At 49.2% G+C, this 18,589-nt stretch overlaps 1 protein-coding gene across 7 annotated transcripts in view; it reads right to left on the reverse strand.

Moving 5' to 3' along the window:
• IQSEC3 (IQ motif and Sec7 domain ArfGEF 3) overlaps positions 1-18,589 on the reverse strand; it is a 104,493-nt gene that overhangs the window by 83,682 nt on the left and 2,222 nt on the right. For 6 of the 7 annotated variants that reach the window (XM_078450183.2, XM_078450186.2, XM_078450190.2 and 3 more), the window contains exon 2: positions 15,455-15,559. The exons of the other annotated variant lie outside the window; for it this stretch is intronic. In XM_078450183.2, the coding sequence (XP_078306309.1) occupies positions 15,455-15,559 (105 nt within the window). The remainder of the gene's footprint in view (positions 1-15,454; positions 15,560-18,589) is intronic. 7 annotated transcript variants of the gene reach the window in all.

Consider the following 18,589-nt stretch of genomic DNA (forward strand, 5'->3'; position numbering starts at 1 on the left):
GGAATGAGTATTGAACTGAGGTCCTCGGGTCCTAGGAGTGCACCGGCATGGAGCAGTGAGGGAGCCACATACTCTAGGGAAGAATTCCATCAAGGCCCCTTAAACTACAGGAAGTAGCATGGTCCCATGGAAAGCAAGCAGGCTGGAGGTTTGGGAAGACATACATTCAGGCCCTACCTTTCCACTGGGATGGCTGTGAGATCTTGGGCAGATCATCTGACCTTCTTCTGCCTCAGATTTTCAGCTGTGAGGAGGGAGGATCATAAAGGAAGCTACCTCATAGGGTTATTGTGAAGATCAAACAAAATAACCCATGTCATGCTAGTGCAATGCTTAGCAGAGAGCAGAGTCAAAATCGATGTCCATACCATGCACCGATACGGGACCATGCACCAATACAGGCCACGGCAAGTCCAGAGTCCAGAGTCTGGTTTTGCTACTTTCTAGTTAATAGGTTGGCCTGCCGGAGCCTCAGTTTCCTTACCTGTAAAATAGGACGCTAATGGCATCTACCTCAAGGGTTAGCATGAGGATTCAATGAACCAATATATCTAAAGAGCTCAGAAGTGTGCCTGGCCACGTCAATATGCCCCTGCTCTCCCTAGATCCAGAATTCCTCTCTCCCAGCCCTGGAGTTGCATGCAAAGTCTTGCAATAACAGCCCCTATCCATCTCTGAATTATATCATTAGGAAACAGAGTGAAATGCATGGACACCTCCACCAGAGATCCCAGGCTGCCTCGATCTCCAGATCTCCAGGTTCCACCCACCCTCCAGGGCCCAGCACCCAGACCTCTGCAAAGCCTTCCCCTGTTGCTGCCGTGCCTGCACCCCAGCCCTGCTGGCCTCAGCTCCTGCCCCTGCCTGAGCTGGACCCTCTTATCTCTGGATTCCCACACCAGCCTCCTTCCAACCCCAGTGGGCCGCACCATCAATTTTTTCCACGCTGCGTCACCAGTGTTTATGTATACATCTTTCCCTATACTAGAGTGAGTTCTCCAGGGCAGAGCAGCGCCTGGGACCAATTAGCCTCTCCATCCAGGATGGCATGCAGTCTGGCTCGTGGCATGCAGTAGATATCATTTGTTGACTCAATGTGTGAATAAAGTCCTTATTACCAAGGGTGCTGGAGAAAAATGGGGAATTAAACATGCACATTCGTGAAATGTGTACATATGTCAACAAAAGCCCAAGTACATGCCACAAAGACCTGTCCACCATTATTATCAAATGTGCAGCTGTACAAAGCCCTTTCCAGACATTGTCTCAATTTAATCCTCATTTTACAGATGAGGAGGCTCAGAGAGACAGGATACTTGCTTAATATCACACAGCCTTGGCATCAACGTGGCAGTCTGGGGGAAGCCTAACTCAGACCAGGAAAGTCGGTCTCTCACTTGAGTGTGACAGGGGACCCCAACCTCCTCCTCCCTCCACGCAGCAGGAAGCTCAGGGCCTCAGGCATGAGGGCTTCCTCTGAGCCCCTGAGCTTCCTGCTGCCCTCTCTCCTTCCTGCCCAGCACAGTGGCCCTGCCAGCAACCCCTGAGCCGTTCAGTCGCCTATCTTGAAGCCTACTTGTTTGAAGTCCAGCCGTCTTTGTAGGGAGCCAGCCAGCAGAACTCCCGGTGCCAGGCTGGGCGGCTCAGCAGGAATTACAGAGCCAGGCGCTCGGCTGCATCCCGCCAGCTCCTCTCATGAGAGATCTCTCTATTACCTGGCAGACAGGTGCCTGGCTACAGGGGACAGCCAGCTTGAGAGGACGGATCGGAGCCACCGAGCCCATGCCAGCCACAGAGGCTGCCTCACACCACATCCTGCCTCGTACCAGAGAAGCGCACCTACACAGTGTTACTCACCCACCCTTAGTCAATTGTGGGCATTCACTGCTTTTTCCAGGAACGGTGAAGGCAGATCCTGGTCAATAACAATGGCTGCATTTGTCAGTGTTTCTGATTTACCGTAACATTTTTGAGTGCCCTATGAATAATCCCAGTGAATAATGGTAGTAAAAATAATTATACTATGTAATTATAATAATAATTAATATTAATATTAATGCCATGTACCTGACGAGGAAATTAAGGCCAAGGGAGGTTTGATGACTCCTGAGACACAGCTAAGACTCCAGCCCCATGCCCCACCACTGCTGTCTACTGCATCCTGGCACTCGCTTCTGCCTTGCCCTACAACCCCAAGGCAGGCATCGCAGGAGAGATGGCCTCTGGGCTGTGACAGCAAGAGCCTTGATCTTGCCCTCTATAGCATAGTCAGATTTGGAGTTAGACAGAAACATAAAACCCCATCCAGCCAATCCCCAATCTTGTACCTCAACTACCTCCTAGCCACCTGCCCTGCTCATGTGCTGCAACCCAATTCACAAACCCACAGAAACACCCACTGCTTCTGGGAACCAGCTACACACTAACACTCAGTGTGCTTACAGACACTTGCTTGGGAGTGCAGAGATTCATACACACATAAATATACATGCATGCTCCTCATTGCACACACACATATGTGCACACACTCCCTAACACTCACACCTCATTTTGTGAACACACCCACAACTCTCACAAAAATGCACATGTTTCCTAAATATACTCCAAGTCTCACACTCAATAGAAACTCCCCAAACCTATGCACACACAAACCTATGCACACACAAAACGCGAATGCACATGCATTCACTCTTGCGTATGTAGACACACATATACATATATACATATTTTCATATACAACTCTGCATGTGCAGTCATGTGCGTGCACACACACACACCACAGAGCCCAAGGATTTTCTAGCCCCTACATGAACCCTCCTGACCATGTGGGTCCTGGAAGGATATGATGTTCCATGGGGACCTACAAATCATCCATCTGTGGCTATGTGTGGGTGGCATTCTGCCAGTCCTCTAGCCTAGTCCTGTGTGGCATGGCAGAGATGAGTGGGCCAAAGGCCAAGTTCAGAGCTGCAGCAACACAAACAACTGTCACATGGGCATGGTGCCACCAACCTTTTTGTCCCTGAACATTGAGCCAGGTTCCCCATCAGGACTTGCCTAGGGGAAGGGCTTCTCATGCTGCAGAGGACTCCCCTAGAGTGGGGATGGCTATGTCAGGGTACGAGAGGCTAAAGCTTGCATGGGAATCTTGAAGACACCACCTTACTGTGTGACCTTGGGTGGGCCACCTTAACCTCTCTGAGCCTCAGTTATCACACCTGTGAAATAGGGATAATAATACCTTCCCGTCAGGGGTGTGTGGATAAAATGAGGTGGTAGATGGACATAAAGGCCGAGCACATAGCAGAAATTAGCACACAGATATTGAAAGAAAGACGGAATAAATGATTGAATAGCAGATGATTGGGAATGGCATTCCAGGGCTCTCTCTGCTGAACTGCTCTCCCTCTTCTGCCCTTTGAACTCCCAACTCAGTTTTCCACAGTAGTGCACCCTTCCCTGTTCAAAGTTCCACCCCCATGTCTTCCCATTTGTCTCTCACCCCCCAGACTCCTCTGGAAGCCCCATCTGACCCTCCAACCCCATCTCTCCCACCCCCTTCCCTTCTTTTATTTTTTGAATACATCCATGTCTTCCAGCCCCAGGGCCTTTGCACAGAATGTTTTCCCTTCAAGTCTTCACATGGCTCTGTCCCTAGCTTTATTTAATCTCTAGGTGAGGTCTTGCCTAGCAAAACTACCCCCCCCAGTCATCCCCTTATTATCCCTTAGAGTCCTTATGAGTTTATATGCACACACATATGGTCATTTTCTTGTTTAATACCTGTCTTCTCTTGAATATGAGCTCCGTGATGGCAGAGTCTTTGTCTGACTGTGAATTCCCAGCACCTGCAGCAGAGCCTGACACACAGTAGGAGCCCAATAAATATTTGCTAAATGAATATACAGATATGACTCCAGCCCTTGAGGCAACTAAATAAGATTTTTCCATCCCTAAGTAACAATAATGTGCTCAGCTCCCCTCTCTCCACCTTCCTCTTTCCTATACAGCATAGTTCATTATCTTTTAATATTTTCCCAGCCCCCAGCTAGTCTAATTATTCACAGCACTCATGTGAATATTTGTGTATATGTGTTGATAAATGAGTGTGCTTGGGCCGATCTATTCTAATGGTTCTTAAGCAGGGAGCAGCATCAGAATCCTGAGAGTTTCATTTAAAAAACCTTTGGCTGCCCTCCCTCCACTAACCGTCTTGTGAATGACAGTCTCCAGGGCGGAGTCAGGGGCAAGTGCATCTCTTAGCCATCTGGATACCTGTTACTGCATCATCTGCAGGAAGGCAGTGGAGAGCAGAGGTGAAGATACCAACTGCTGGAATCACACTGCCTGGGTCTGGGTGTGGACACCACCTCATGACGGTTGCTTGCCCTAGGACAACTTACCTTAACTCTTTGGCCTCACCCCCCACTGTAGCAGTCATCAGCACATATACAAGGATAAGTCTGTAAAGCACTTAACCTGGTGCCTAGCCCATAGCAAGCACATGACAAAATGTTCACTTTCGTTAAATTATTGTGGCTTCCCTCTAGGTAGTGATGCAGTCTTCCTCAGTTTCCCTACAGGGCTCAGCTAAGGGCCATTCTGTGGCAGATGGTCAGCAAGTATAGTCGCCTGTTGTATGATGGAAACAAATGTGTGATTTCTCCCACCTTCCAGAGCGGTCTTCTGTCTTAAACCCATGTCCCCCTCCAGTTATCAACCCATTACTTTACTCTTCCTTATAAGAAAATTCATCAAAGACTTTTCTATACTCACTGTCTACTGTTCCTCTTGTTCTGTCAACCTTTAAAGTTCTTAGTAGGGAAATTTCAAACATACATTTTACCAATCTTTTACCCCAATAGTTTTTGCAGGAGTATTTTATTTTATTTTATTTTTGAGGGGAAGGGACAGAGAGACGGGGAGAGAGAGAATCCCAAGCAAGTTCCATGTCCAGAGCAGAGCGCAACACAGGGTTCAATCTCATGACTGTGAGATCATGATTTGAGCCGAAATCAAGTCAGACTCCTAACCGACTGAGCCACCCAGGAGCCCCAGCTGGCGGACTTTAAAGCATACCCCAGAAATAATATCATTTTAGACAGAATGTATTTCTAACAAATAAGAACTTTAAAAAAGATACAATAAGAGGATCATTATTATACCTAACTAAATGAATAATAATTCTCCATTATCTGTGTTCAAATTTCCCTGTTTGCCTTAAAAATGTCTTTTTAGAGTTGTTTGGCCTAAATTAGGACCTACTCAAGTTCCACACCTCACATTTGGTTGATTTGTCTCTTTTCCCTTCTTCCTTACACCCACACTAATCAAGCTCCCCCGTGGTGCTACCAAAGCTATGCTTTTCAAGGTCACTGATTACCTCAATACTGTGAAGGCTGACGGCAGTTCTCGTCTCTCACCCTACTCCAGGGCTTGCCTCCACCTTCCTACCCTCCTGGTTGAAACACCTCTGTGCTAGGACACCGCACACTTCTCCAGCCTTTCTCTTGAAACTGGCATGCTCCAAGGCTCCATCCCTAGTCCTCTTTAGTATTTTCTTGCTTCTTGGGGATGTCATCCAGTCTTAGGGCTTTCAAAGCCATCCCAAATTTATACGTCCAGTCCGTTCCAAATGCCTACTAATTGTCTCCACTTGGGCGTCTACATCCCAAACTTAACATGTCTGAGACTTCACCTTTCGTCTCTCCCTGTCCAGACTTCCCCATCTCCTCCTTCCAATAACTTTGGCCCAAACTCTTGGACTCACCCTCAAATCCTCTTTCTCTCACACACCGCATTGATCCTTCGGGAAATACTGCTGGTTCGGCTGCTTGTCACCACCGTCACTGCTCCTACCCCAGGTTCACACCACTTCCATCTCTCGATTGGACCTTACCACAATGTCCTGCCTGTGTCCTTGCTTCTGGCTTTCTTCCTCTTCAGGCTATTCTCAACTGAAACTCAACCCAGCAGCCAAGGTTCCTTTTAACCCAGTTTTTCTGAAAGTAAAAGCCAAACTCATCACAATGCACGTCAAGACCCTATCAGTGTTTCTCAACAAGAAACATTGGTATTTGGTGGCCCCTGGGTAGCTCAGCCGGTTAAGCATCCGACTCTTGGTTTGGGCTGGGGTCACGATCTCACAGTTCTTGGGTTTGAGCCCTGCATTAGGCCCTGCGCTGAGGGCGTGGAGCCTGCTTGGAAATGTCTCTCTTCCTCTCTCTCTGCCCCTCCCCCACTTGTGCTGTCCCTGCCTCTCTCAAGATAAACTTTAAAGAAAAAAAAAGAAACATTGGTGTTTTGGGCAGGAACATACATACTTCACCATGGCAACAGTCTTGTGCACTATAGGATGTTAAGTGTATTCCTTGCCCCTCAGCACTTCCCCATCAACCCTGTCAGCCATTGTAACAACTAGAAGATCCCCACACATTTCCAAATAGCCTGATGGATCCCAGGTGAGCATCTCTTCCAGGATTTGCTGCACCCCTGCACTCTCCCACCTTCCCCACACCCCACCAACATTTCCGATGTTGCCTCAGACTACTCTCCCTGCAGTCCTTCTGCTCCTGTCTTACTTGAACAACCAGGTGGTTTCTCTCACCAGGACTCTGCCTCTGCTGTGAGTGCTCACCCCACCCCCCAACCCGATGGCACAGAATCCCCTCCTCCGGCCTTTTGCTCAGGTCTTATCTTCTCAGGGAGGCCTTCCCAGGGTCCCCTGTTTGAAATTGTAAACCCCCTTACTCCCAGGTCCCCTTCTCCATTTTATTTTTCTCCAGAACACCCCTCCCTGTATGGTTTCATTCTTAATCTTGCTTAGTTTTTAGTCTGTCAGCTTCACAAAGGGAGTTGAGGATATTTTGTTCACTACTGTACCCCAGTGCCTGGAACAGTAGTAACTGGCACACAGTAGACAATCAAATATTTGTTAAGTGAAAGAACACACATGCCATGAATATACACTTATGTAGAGAAGAAAACAAGCACTTTTAAACCAAGGAATAAAGAATTGATTTCATACTTTGCAAGGACTGGAGTATACTCAGTCAGGGGTGGGAGGTAGGGAGAGTGGTGATGAGAACCTCAGTTTCTTCCTCTTATCAGTCCAGGAAGACTTCCTGAAGGAGGTGGGGCTTTAGGACTCACCTTCAGCTCATATGAAGGAGATTATAACACCCTGGCAGCTCTCCTAATCCTGATGGCCGTAGGCAACAAAGGGAGCCAAGCTAAAAGAGTGGTGAAGACTTTTCAGGTAAGGAAGTACACTTCCTGAATCTTATTTCCACCGCGATTTACCAATGTCTGCAGGAGACTACAGCAGCTGATGGAGGTCCAAGTTGAAATAGCCCTCCTAGGTAATGTGTGCCTACCCACCCACCTCTCAGAAAAACACACCCCAAAGAATTACACAGAAGCAGGCTACCCAGAGCTTGCCTTCCAAACTTCAGCAGACAAGAAGAAAGAATTCAGATTCGCAGCCATGCAATGGCATATTTTACAGCTATTATAAAAGAATAAGGTGGCTCTTTTTATATTGAATATGGAAGGATCACCAAATGGATATTAGGCAGAGGAAGCAAGGTGCAGAACAGCATATAGCTTACTGTCATTTGTGTAAAAAGAAACACACACACATAAACACAAATATATACAAACATTTATGTATGTGTGTGTGTGTATTTGCTTGAATCTACATGGACTATCCGTGGAAGGACTCATGGGAAGCTGCTAACAGTAGTTTTTGGGGGTGGCGATGGGGATGAAGGGTTGGAAACAGGGTGGGGAGACACTTCACTATCAACTCCTGCATTTTTTAATTTTGTGCTATGTATTATTTATTTGAAAAGCATAATTTAAATTTAAGTTTCTTAATGTTTATTTTGAGAGAGAGAGAGAGAGAGAATGAATGGGGGAGGGGCAGAGAGAGAGAGACAGAATCTGAAGCAGGCTCCAGGCTCTGAGCTGTCAGCACAGAGCCTGATGCAGGGCCCCAACTCAGCAACCCCACAGATCGATAGTGACCTCAGCCCAAATCTGACACTTAAGTGACTGAGTTACCCAGGAACCCCAAGGGCAATTTAAATTTTAAAAAGAGCACAAATAAATTAACAAAATGAAAACCAACAGGGCCAGGTGAAACGTTCAGCATTTTTGGTGTTAAAACGAAAGCCACTTGCACAAGTACAGGCCACCAGAAGTCTGAGGACAGAGTCCTTCAGCCCTCGCTGACCTCACTTGATAGGTCCCACTTGTGGCCAGGGGCTGAGAAAGCCAGTGGGTTCCCAGGTGCCATCCAAAGCTGGGCAGGATCCAGAACCTGCCCTGCTGGTACAGGGTGAGGAGGGGCTCCCTGTGCCCAGGCTGGTCTGCCCATACCTCCTGGGCTAAGGACTCATTCCTGGCTCCTGTGTTCTAGAAAGCAGTGATGAGGTGGCCACACAGAGTGACCCACAAAGCCACGTGGAGCAGGAAGTGGTAGGCTTAGGTGTGTTCTTCTGAAAGAAAAAAAAAAAAAAAAAAGACAGGCGTGGGGGGTGGGTGTGGATCATGGACAGGAAGGCAAGGAAAGGAAGAGATGACCCTTCTTCAAATGTTTGAGGGATTGTGAAGGAGAAGTCGTCCTGTTCTGCACCCTCTGGAAGCCACAGGGAGGTAAGGAAGAGCGCTCTACTTTCGAAAACCACTTTCTGACTCCAAAGGTCCTAAAATAACAGCAATTATTATGCTCTTTTGAGTCCTTACTGTGTGCCAGGCGCTTGCCTTGCTTGGTGCTTTATTGGCATTTCCTCTTAATTTCCACAGCAATCCTATGAAGTTAGGACTATCCCTATCCGCATTTACAGATACGAAAACCAAGCCTGTCGCTACTGAGTATAAGCTCATGACGGAGTCAGGATTCAAACCTAGTGCTACAAATGAAGCCATATGCTTCATCATAGGTTGGGCCAGAATCCCAAGATTATGTGATCCTATAAAGCACAAATATAAACACGGGAAGCTAAGTTACAGCCGGGATTCTCTCGCCGACATGTCTTGGGTACACGGGAAGCTAGGGGAGGTGGATGCTGTGTAGATGTCGGACCTCGGTGACACCATCCGGATCCCTGAAGCCGCCCCCGCCTTCTCCCCTTCAAAGGGGATCCACTCACACCAGCCTGGGCTGGGGCCTACGGAGGGAGGCCTGGGAAAGGATCCGCACCCTTGTGCGGAGCAGTCATGGTGTGGGGCGGGGGGGAGCCGGCGGGGCCGCGGGCGGCGGCAGCAGGAGCAGCAGCGGCCGCACGGTGACGCAGCACGGAGGCCCCCCGACCTCCCCCTCTGCTCCCGGGAAGGCGCGGGCGGCGGTGGCGCCGGGGGCGCTCCCAGACGCCGTGGGCGGGCGGCGGCGCGCTCGCCGGGCTGAGTCGGAGGGGGCCGCGGGGCGGAGAGATACCGAGGGGAACGGTCACACTCGAGAGACTGGCGGGGGCGCGGGGAGAGGGGACCAGGGAGAGGGGCAGGGCGGCCTCAGGCGGAGGCCGGCAGCGCGAGCGCGGCCAGGCCCCCGGAAGGCGGGCGGGGGCGCCGCGGGCCGGGCCGAGCCCGAACGCACAGGTGCCAAGGCTGCGCCTCCGGAGCCGGTGACTCAGCGGCGCCGCGCCGGTCGGGGGAGGGCTGGGGGCGCGGGGCGCGTGCGCACGGGAGGCGGGGGGCGCGCGGCTTCCCCCGGCCGGGGTGCCCGCCCCCGCGGGGGAGCGCAGAGCTCGGCGCGGGGCGGGGCGCGGCGCGGGGGCCGGAGGTTCCATCCTGCTGTCAGCAGCTCGCCAAGCCGCCCACGCAGCCGAAAGCCCGGCGGCACGCGCCCTCCCCATGGAGAAGCCCCCGGGGAAGCGGCCAGAGGAGGAAGGGCTTTCCCCAGGCTTTCCGAGCGAGTTCGGGGGGCAGAGGTTCCTGATTCCTGAGCTCTCCCCTCCAGCTGCTCCCGGTTTTCATGCAAAATCCAGAGGGAGCCCGGTGGAAATTCCTTGGGCACTTACAGCTGGTAGCCTCTGCAGCATTCACCTCGTACCTCCCCGACCTGCAGGGAACGCCCTACACTGCAGGGGTCTCATTTTTCTTCTTGAAAGGGAGAGTGAATTCAGTCTCCCTCTATCCCCCTTCCTGAGCTCCCTTCCTAAGGCTCTAATCATTTGGAAGCCACTTTTCACGTGTGAGCGAGGTCCTTCGTGCTGCAGCAACCTCCTAACAGCTCTCGTTTTTGTGGACTTGGCGAATCGAGGGGAGACAGAGTTGAAGAGCTGAGCAAAGAGTGATTGTCCCCTTTGATCAAAGAAAAAACCAAGGCCCAGAGAAGGGGAAGGATTTGCACCAAGCTTATACTTGGGGTCTGTGAGGGTGGGCACAGCATTCAGAACTCAGGGGTCCTGACTTCGCGGTCAGAGTCCAGCCTGCTTCTGGAATACCCTTGGGCCCTCGGCCCTCCCTGATTGCCTCTTAGCATTTAAGTAGCCCCAAGAATGTCAAAGATGCCAAATAAGCCGGTTTGGAAGCATCCAGGGTATCTCTGTAAAGACCAGACTGTGCACAGGAAATACTGAAACTAGACACAAGCAAGAGATTCCCAACTGCTTTGCAGAGTTTGTGTTGCTGTTGCTGCTTTAAAATAATCACTGGGTTGAACTGATGTGTTGAATGAAAATCGTGGTGCATTGGAATCATTTATCAAGGAAGAAATCGTGGAATTCCCTTGCCTCTCTGCCTGGGATGGGGAGTGTATTCCTGGTTGGAGGCAGGGAGGCAGCTGGTTTGACCTGATGGCTCCAAAGCCCTGAGAGGTCATGTGGTGCCAGGTCCTGGCCGAAGCTACCCAAAGTCAGGTTCAGGGAAAACCACAGGGCAGCTTTCCATGTATCACACCGCTGCAGGCTACTTGAACTTCCAAACGCGGTACCTCAATAGAGAGTCTCAGATCCCCAACCCCTGCACTTGCCCACCCTCCAGACAGCCTTCCTCCCAGGAGCTCACAGCCTTTGGAGGCCAGGTCTCTTTCACACCTGCAACAGAGTGAGGGAGTGGAGGCATTATAGACTCGCCCCATTTTACAGAGGGGAAGACCCAGCAGAAACTGGCTAGCCAAGAGAGATGAAGTAAGTCATGCAGAGAAAGGAGATAGAACCCAGAGTTCTGACAGTATGACCAGAGCGGGGTGTCCTGGGGAAGTGGGAGGAAGACCCGCTGAGTTCTGCTGTGAGACCTGCATGTCTTTATATGGTGTCCGTTGTGATCCACTTCCCCCAGCCCAAGTAACCCACTCACCCATGCACAACTGCACCCACTCAGTCCCGCAAGCACGTCCACACCTTATACACATCCACTCACCCTCCCTGCAGTGTCCTGACATTTCCATCAACACAGCTGATACTGCCTGGTAGAGAAATAGGAGTAAAGAGGCCTGGAGCTTGAGACTGGTTCCCATTGCATTCTCCTGGCCAGAATCCAGCTCTCTCTTCTCTTTCCACCTGGACACATGGCCACAGTTTGGGTTTCCTTTCTCTCCCATCATCATAGACCTTTTGCCTATTTCTTATATAACCTTCTGACGAGGCCAAGGGCAGATCAGGGGGGTGGTGTGAGTGGCCCTGAGATGAAACACTCAAAGGGCTTTCTCATGCTTAACTCTTAACACAGCTTCCCAGGCTCAGGACCAGACTGGTCTGGGGTCAGAGGCTGGGGGCAGTGGGAGGGGAGGCTTCTCCATGCTCATGGATAGCTATGGGGGTGGGCTCTATTAGCTGGGAGGAGCCCTCATATGCCTCTCACTCCCCAACTGGCCTTAAGAGCTAAGCCACTGATCTAGGTTCTCACGCATACTAACTGCAGAAACTGGGCTATTGGGCTTAACTACAACCTACTTCCCCTGTGGGGCCTCCCCTCCAGTTGAGATCTTCTTCAGCTCTGACACCATACCCTTGCCTCCCTCAACTCTGCAACTGCTGAGCCGGCCTGGATCGTACATATTAAGAGCTTATTTATTCAGGCAGTATTCATCAAGAACCTACGAGATGTTGAGGTAGCCTCTCATCCCCCATTTGTTCCAGGCCCATGAAGTACCAACCTCTCTTTCCTGTTTAACCCTTCCTGTCCACAGGTTCCCACTGCATAGCAAACCCCAATAGAGTTGCCAACTAAAAAAGTATTTTAAGATCCTAAAAAGGATCAAAAGAGATTACCAAGTGTCAGGATGCTCCTTAAGTTCCTGCCTTATGACTTGCACATGAAGCTCACTGAGAAAGTATCCCTCTACGACCCAGATAATTACTTTTCCAAGACACGCCAGTGCAGGAGTGCCATGGGTTCCCCTACCCCTTCGCTTGCCAGATCCAGGCAAAGCAGTGCTGGTTCCCTGAAAAATACAGCAGAGCTGAAAATCATTTAGGCTTTCAACAGCCTCCCCCATGAGCCCTTCAACTTTTGTGAGCCTCATGCCTGGTCCCTTAGTCAATCGGTGCCACCATGGCATCCTCCTTCCTTATCAAATCAGCTCTTGGACACTGCTCAAATAAAACCTCTTTCATGCTGAAGTGTGAAGGCTGATATAGCTAAATGTGTTGTTTTTCTCCTATCCTAGGAGAATTTGCATTTTACCAAGGGGGATAACCTTGAAGTATCGTAAGGAATCTCTAATTGTGGAGTTGTTGGCACAGGCAAGCTAGTCTGAAGGCAGAGACCTCCCTGGGTCCCCTGAGTCGCCATAGGTTTGGCCTTGTACGCCCACAGCCCATTACCGTATAGTGTCAGGAGAACCAGATGATGAGTTCTAGGCCCAGTTCTGCCACTGACGCATCTGGAAGCATCAGTCACCTCTCGGCCACAGTTTTCTCATTTGCCAAATGAGAAGTTTGGACCAAAGGACTTTTTAGTACCTTTCCAGCTCTGACTCCCCCTAAGGGCAGGAGGACCCTGATCCAGCTCCTAAAGCCCTCCAGCCCCTACAGCTGTGGCCAGAGGGAATGGCCTGATGCCAGCACAGAGTGTGGGCAGGGACTTGGACAAGACTGCATGGCCTCTGTCCACAGTAGCCTGCCTGCCTGCTGGTGACAAAAGGTACCACTCAGCACATACACTGGTCCTGCAGAGTTACATAACCCTCCCAGATGGGATATTCCAAACAAAAAGCAACAGCATAACAGCCCATGCCCCCACGGTGCCCAGGGCCACACATAGCAGGCTTTGCCTGTGGTGGCCTCACAGTCACAACCACCCTGGGATGGAATTTCAGAAGCCCACTCTCTTTTCTGTTTATTTGTTTGCTTGTTTGTTTCTTTGTTTCTCCTAGATGTTATTTCATCTAAGAAAGTTCTCTTTTCTCTAGGCTTGATCAGAGAAAGTAGAGCCCTCCCCCAGCTCCCTGCCTTTCCCCTCAACCACCACCCCAAATCCCACAACACATCAGACTCTCCTTTTCTCAGTCAATCTCTGCTGTTGTTTGCAACTTTTTGACCTCAGAGGTAAGCAAAGAGCAGGTCTACCCTTCCATCCCCAGGATGGAAGAATTTGGAAGAATGGATATAGCTTTCATTCCAGGGAAGTTGCAAGCATTCTCCTGGTTCAGATTCCACTCCCCTCACCCTTTACTTTAATCCTTGACAAGTTCATATACTAGATGAGACTGTGGTTTCCCCACTTAGAAAATGGGCAAGGTCATTCTTATCACCATGGGGCACTGGGTGATAATTCAGATCCCTTTGATTTCCTTAGGAGAAGTGCAAATAATCTTACAATGATGCAACAGAAGACACTTAGTTGAGTTTAAGGAAGTATTTCCCAACTATAAAGTCATGGGACCTCATCACGGATCACCAAGGGTTAGAGGATTTGTCCTGCTTGGCTGCATTTCAGGGTAAGCTCCACATTCTCATATCTGCAATAGCTTGGGTATGCATTGTCCAAAGGTAGAGGGGTAGATGAGAAAAGGGCACAGGTGGAAAGCAGGCTTGGAAGGATGGAGGAATCCTGAACTTGGATTCTAGTCTTTCACTGTGGTCTGACTGTGGATGGGCCCTAGGCCCTGGTTTCTTTATCTGTAGAAATACTACAATGTATTGAGCACTTACTATGTGTCCTGAACAGTACTAACAAATGATACTATTTAACTTTTAAATTTTACAACAACTCTTCAATGTATATATTACTTCTCATTTTATAAATGAAAAAAACAGAGGCTTAAAGAGGGCAAATAATGAATGTAAAGTCTCATAGATGTTAGAGCAGGATTCATACCCAGATTTGCTTAATTTCAAAGCCCATGTTCTTTTTGAAAATTTTTTTGTAAATGTTTATTTTGAGAGAGCGCAGAGGAGGGACAGAGAGAGAGGGAGACAGAATCCCAAGCAGGCTCTGCATCGTCAACATGGAGCCAGATGCGGAGCTCAAACCCACAAATTGTGAGATCATGACATGAGCCAAAATCAAAAGTCGGACACTTAACCGACTGAGCCACCCAGGTGCCCCACAAAGGCCATGTTCTTAACCACCTAGGTCTTGAAAATTCTGTGATTCTGTGGTTTCCTTAAGTTCTTTTTAGCCTGAAAAACCTAATTTCTCCCTCATTCTATTCCTGATCTTTGTTTGTTTGTTTGTTTGTTTGTTTGTTTGTTAATGCCCATGTTCCTTGAAATGGAGGTGACCGCCTTCCTCATGGAAACAAGAAACCCTTTCCAGCCTGTATGAGAACCTATACTTTGTGCTTTTCCAGAAGCAGAAAAAGAAGGTGCTGCAGTCGCCCAAGCCTTGGAAATCCTGCCAGATGGCCTTGCATTTGGGGATCTGCCAGGCGCAATGAGAGTGTCCCCAGGACTTCTTATAAGAACCCCCTTACTAAGCAGCTGCTTAGTGTTCAGGGCCATGGAGAGTCCGTTTGGGCCCCAGTGAAAATTTTTGAGGGTCCCCAACAAGGTCAGTTTGTCTAAAAATCTTTACACAGGATTTAAATTCAGGATCCAAGTCTCTTTCTGGACCACAGGTCCTACTGCTGATCCCACCTTTCCCCTCCTTTCCCATATCAGCCTCACTTTCATCAGCTCTCCACCCAGACCTGACCCCATCTGCCTTTTCTCGTAAATGACCTTTGAAACTCAGGCTGCACAGATATTTGCTGAATCAGCAGAACCAACTGCTGCTCCTCTTGCTTGGTTTCAGGCCAATAGGAAAATGTTCCAGGATGTCTTTGTATGGGGCCCTTATGGTGCTAACTCTGTGGGCCTGGGAAGGGCTTGGGGATATGGAAGGACAGAGCAGGATGGAGCAAGGCACAGAGAGCTTGTGAGGAGGACAGAGCCCAGTGGGTTTTCCCTGAAGCAGGGGTAACTTGCTTCTCTTGAATTGTGTTCTTTTTGGATGAAAAACTAGAAAGAGCAGTGGTCTGGGCTCTTGTACAAGCAGGGGACAGAGGATCTTTATAAGTGCCTACTTTGTGCCGGCTTCTAGGTGAGCAAAAAGACACACACTCCTTCCTCTTGGTGAGCCTTCACTCTGGCCCCATTTTCCAGCTGACTGGCAAGAAGTCCTCTTCTTGCTGGGGGTAGAGGAAGAAAAGGAGGATATGCAGTTTGGTGAGCACTGACCTTCTCGTTGCTTCCCCAGCAAAGCAGGCCTTCCAGCTACAGGTAGACAAGGACTCTGAGTATCAAGGCCCTTCTTACTCTGTTGAAAGGGTTTAGCCTAGTAGGAGGTGATTAGGGTAGGGGGGACTGTACTTTTAGGGGATGGGATGATGTTCATATGCAATACAGGTATCTCTGTGAATTGAATCTTCAAGGCTGTGTCCTCCTTCCAGCTACCCTTGGCTCTTACTCTTCCTGACATAAACCCTTGACTCCAACCAAGATAACCTTCTCTCAGGGCTCTCAATATGATTTATATGCTCCCCCTTTTCACCCTGTTCTCTTCTGATAGAGGGTGGCTCTAGGCAGCAGCAATCTGCTTATATTTGTTTAGATATTTCTCGATATATGTCTCATGTATGTTGAACAAGGTCTATTTGCTTCTTTCCTGTTTTTCCCCAGCACAGGGTGTACAGTTTTGAATGGACTGGACACTAGATAAAATACAGCTGACTGACTGACAGACCTTCACAGTCTCTTAATAGCTCTCAGAATGGGCCAGACTTGAGCTGCCATCTCCAGGAGGACAACCCTGACTCAGTAGGAGCAGAGACACCTGCTCCAATCAGCATTTTAGACAACAGGCTAAGAAGCACATCTAATGACTTTCTAACTATCCTTCAGCCTCCAGTCAGTATGATACCATGGAGCTCAAAAATTGACCTAAGATTTATTTCATGCTTAAAGGATGGGAGTAGAGGAGTCTTCCCTGGGCAGCTTACGTGGAACCAACAGATAGATAGAAGGAAGAAAATATGGGAGAGAGAAAGAGTTTGAGGGGAGAGAAGAAAGAGGAAAGAGAGAAGGAAGGACAAAGAGAAAGGAAAAAGTGGTGAGGAAGAGAAAGTATAAAAGGAAGACAAAGGACGAAGGAAGAGAAGAGAGGACAGGGGTTACTACTGAGCCACCCAGACTTCATGGCTACTTGGAGGTGGGGAGTAGGAGCTGAATTTGATTCACAATTCAGGAATCTTACCCAGCCTCCAGTAATCCTCTGCTTAAGGGTTGGGGAACACGGGAAAGCCCTGGGATCCACCGGCTCTAAATGCATAGCTGGGTGGGTGTGCAAGCATGTGCTCAGACAGAGGAGCTGTGGTCACACTGAAGCAGTAGCCTCAAGGGAGGGTCATGTGCTTCCATGGCAAGAAGTAGACTTTGCCAGATCAGGCTAAGGCTCTGACTCCAGCCAGGAAAAGGGATAATCAATTCTGTAGATGCTGTGAGCCTTGATTGAAAAAATAAAGAGGAGGAAGCTAGATCACTGCTTTCATTAAGAGGCAAAAACAGTGGGGGCTGGAGCTTAGCAAGAGCCAGGAAGCATGCAGAGAAAGAACATTAACCCCTCCAGCATCTTTCTTCCATGGTATGTCTGCACTCACTCACCCCCTCATCATTGCTTCCTTGGCCTAACCTCCAGGGCCACCACCTTCCCATCTCCCTCAGCGGAGAAGGGAGAGAGGCCAGGCTGCATATTAATGCAGATCTGATGACAATTAAACGATCCATTATTTCTTGGTTCCAGGTTCCCCAAGGCTCTTGCCTCTCCTGGATTTGGGCAGGAAGAGGAGTTCTGAGGATAAGAGACAAACCGTGTGGGAAGATAATGCATCTAACACAATGCCTGGGCCCTTGTAACCCGCACTCAAGCCTCAGCAACCTCACCAGGGCTGCATTCTTACTATAACGAGGCCAGAGAAGGACAAATAAAAAATGAGAAAAGATTTCAGTAAAATTATGATCCAAAGACCTCATCTGCCATACCGTCTTCCTACTTCAGCACGCCCAGTAGAGAACTGATTCAGCAGGGAGCTCCCCAGGAGAAACACCAGGGAGAGGGCTGCTGGCTCTGCTCTTCTCCTCATCTCACCCTATCCATAAAGATCTCTCAATCTCTCTCTCTCTCTCTCTCTCTCTCTCTGCCTGCTGGCTGCATCTAGCCCTGCACCATCGAGAGGTATGGGCAGAGGATGACAGCCATACAAAATGGGGGTCACGGGTAGAAAGCAAGGTGGGGCCAAACACGTAGTCAGCAACAATGATTTATTCCTGAGGTTCTGTGGGGGTGGAGGGGGACTTAGGTTGAAGTTAGGCAAAACCGTGGAAAGAAATGAGTGGCACAAAAGGCACAAAAGGCATTCAGCCAGCCAAGATGTCCATGATTCACACCCAAAGGGAGAGAGTTGCAGGGAGGAGGTAAGGCGTTCTCTCTAAGTATCTTGGTATCCAGCCTCAGAGAGAGCAGAGGGAAAAGCTGGAGGATCTGGAGGAAGGAAGGAGCCACTTGTGGTATTAACCTCTTATTGCCTGGCACAACTTTCTAAGGTAAAGATTTTTAACAACTTCCACTCTCCTCCACCATTCTAATTACTTCTTATTTTTGTTTTGCTCCTATGGGAAGCAAAAGCAGGACAAAGGAGAAGAAAAGATGAGGACACTATGGTTTGTCTCTGGTTTTGACTTGTGAGGCTGGATAGGAATCCAAGTGATTCCTAAATCCCTGGTTTCCTAGCAAGAGCACCTGGGAAGGAGAGTTTGGGCTCTCTAAGCTACTTTGGGGACCACAGTAAAGTCCTTCTCCAAGAAAAATTAACTAAATCATTCTTGCTCATGCTTCCCTGAAGGGATGAAAAGAAAGTGTGAAAGAGAAGGGAGATATCAAAGGGCATGAGGAGAAGAATCAGGTGAAGAACGATAATTACCAGGAAACTGTGGCTGCCCCCAGGGAAATGAATGGACTAGTTCTTCCCCCCCCCCCCCATTTGGGGGAAAAGCCAGGCAATACCTTGTAAGAATGTTGTCTTTTGTTGAACCATGGGCACTGAGGGAAAACTGACTTTCTGCTTTTTATGCCAGATAAGGAAAGAAAACCATGAAACTGAAGGAAGAGCAAATGGGCCATTGAGGGACCTGGGGAAGAAAGCCGCATTTTCTTGGGGCCTGAA

This window comes from Panthera onca, chromosome B4, assembly GCF_046562875.1.
Source record: "Panthera onca isolate mPanOnc1 chromosome B4, mPanOnc1 haplotype 2, whole genome shotgun sequence".
Lineage (NCBI taxonomy): Eukaryota > Metazoa > Chordata > Mammalia > Carnivora > Felidae > Panthera > Panthera onca.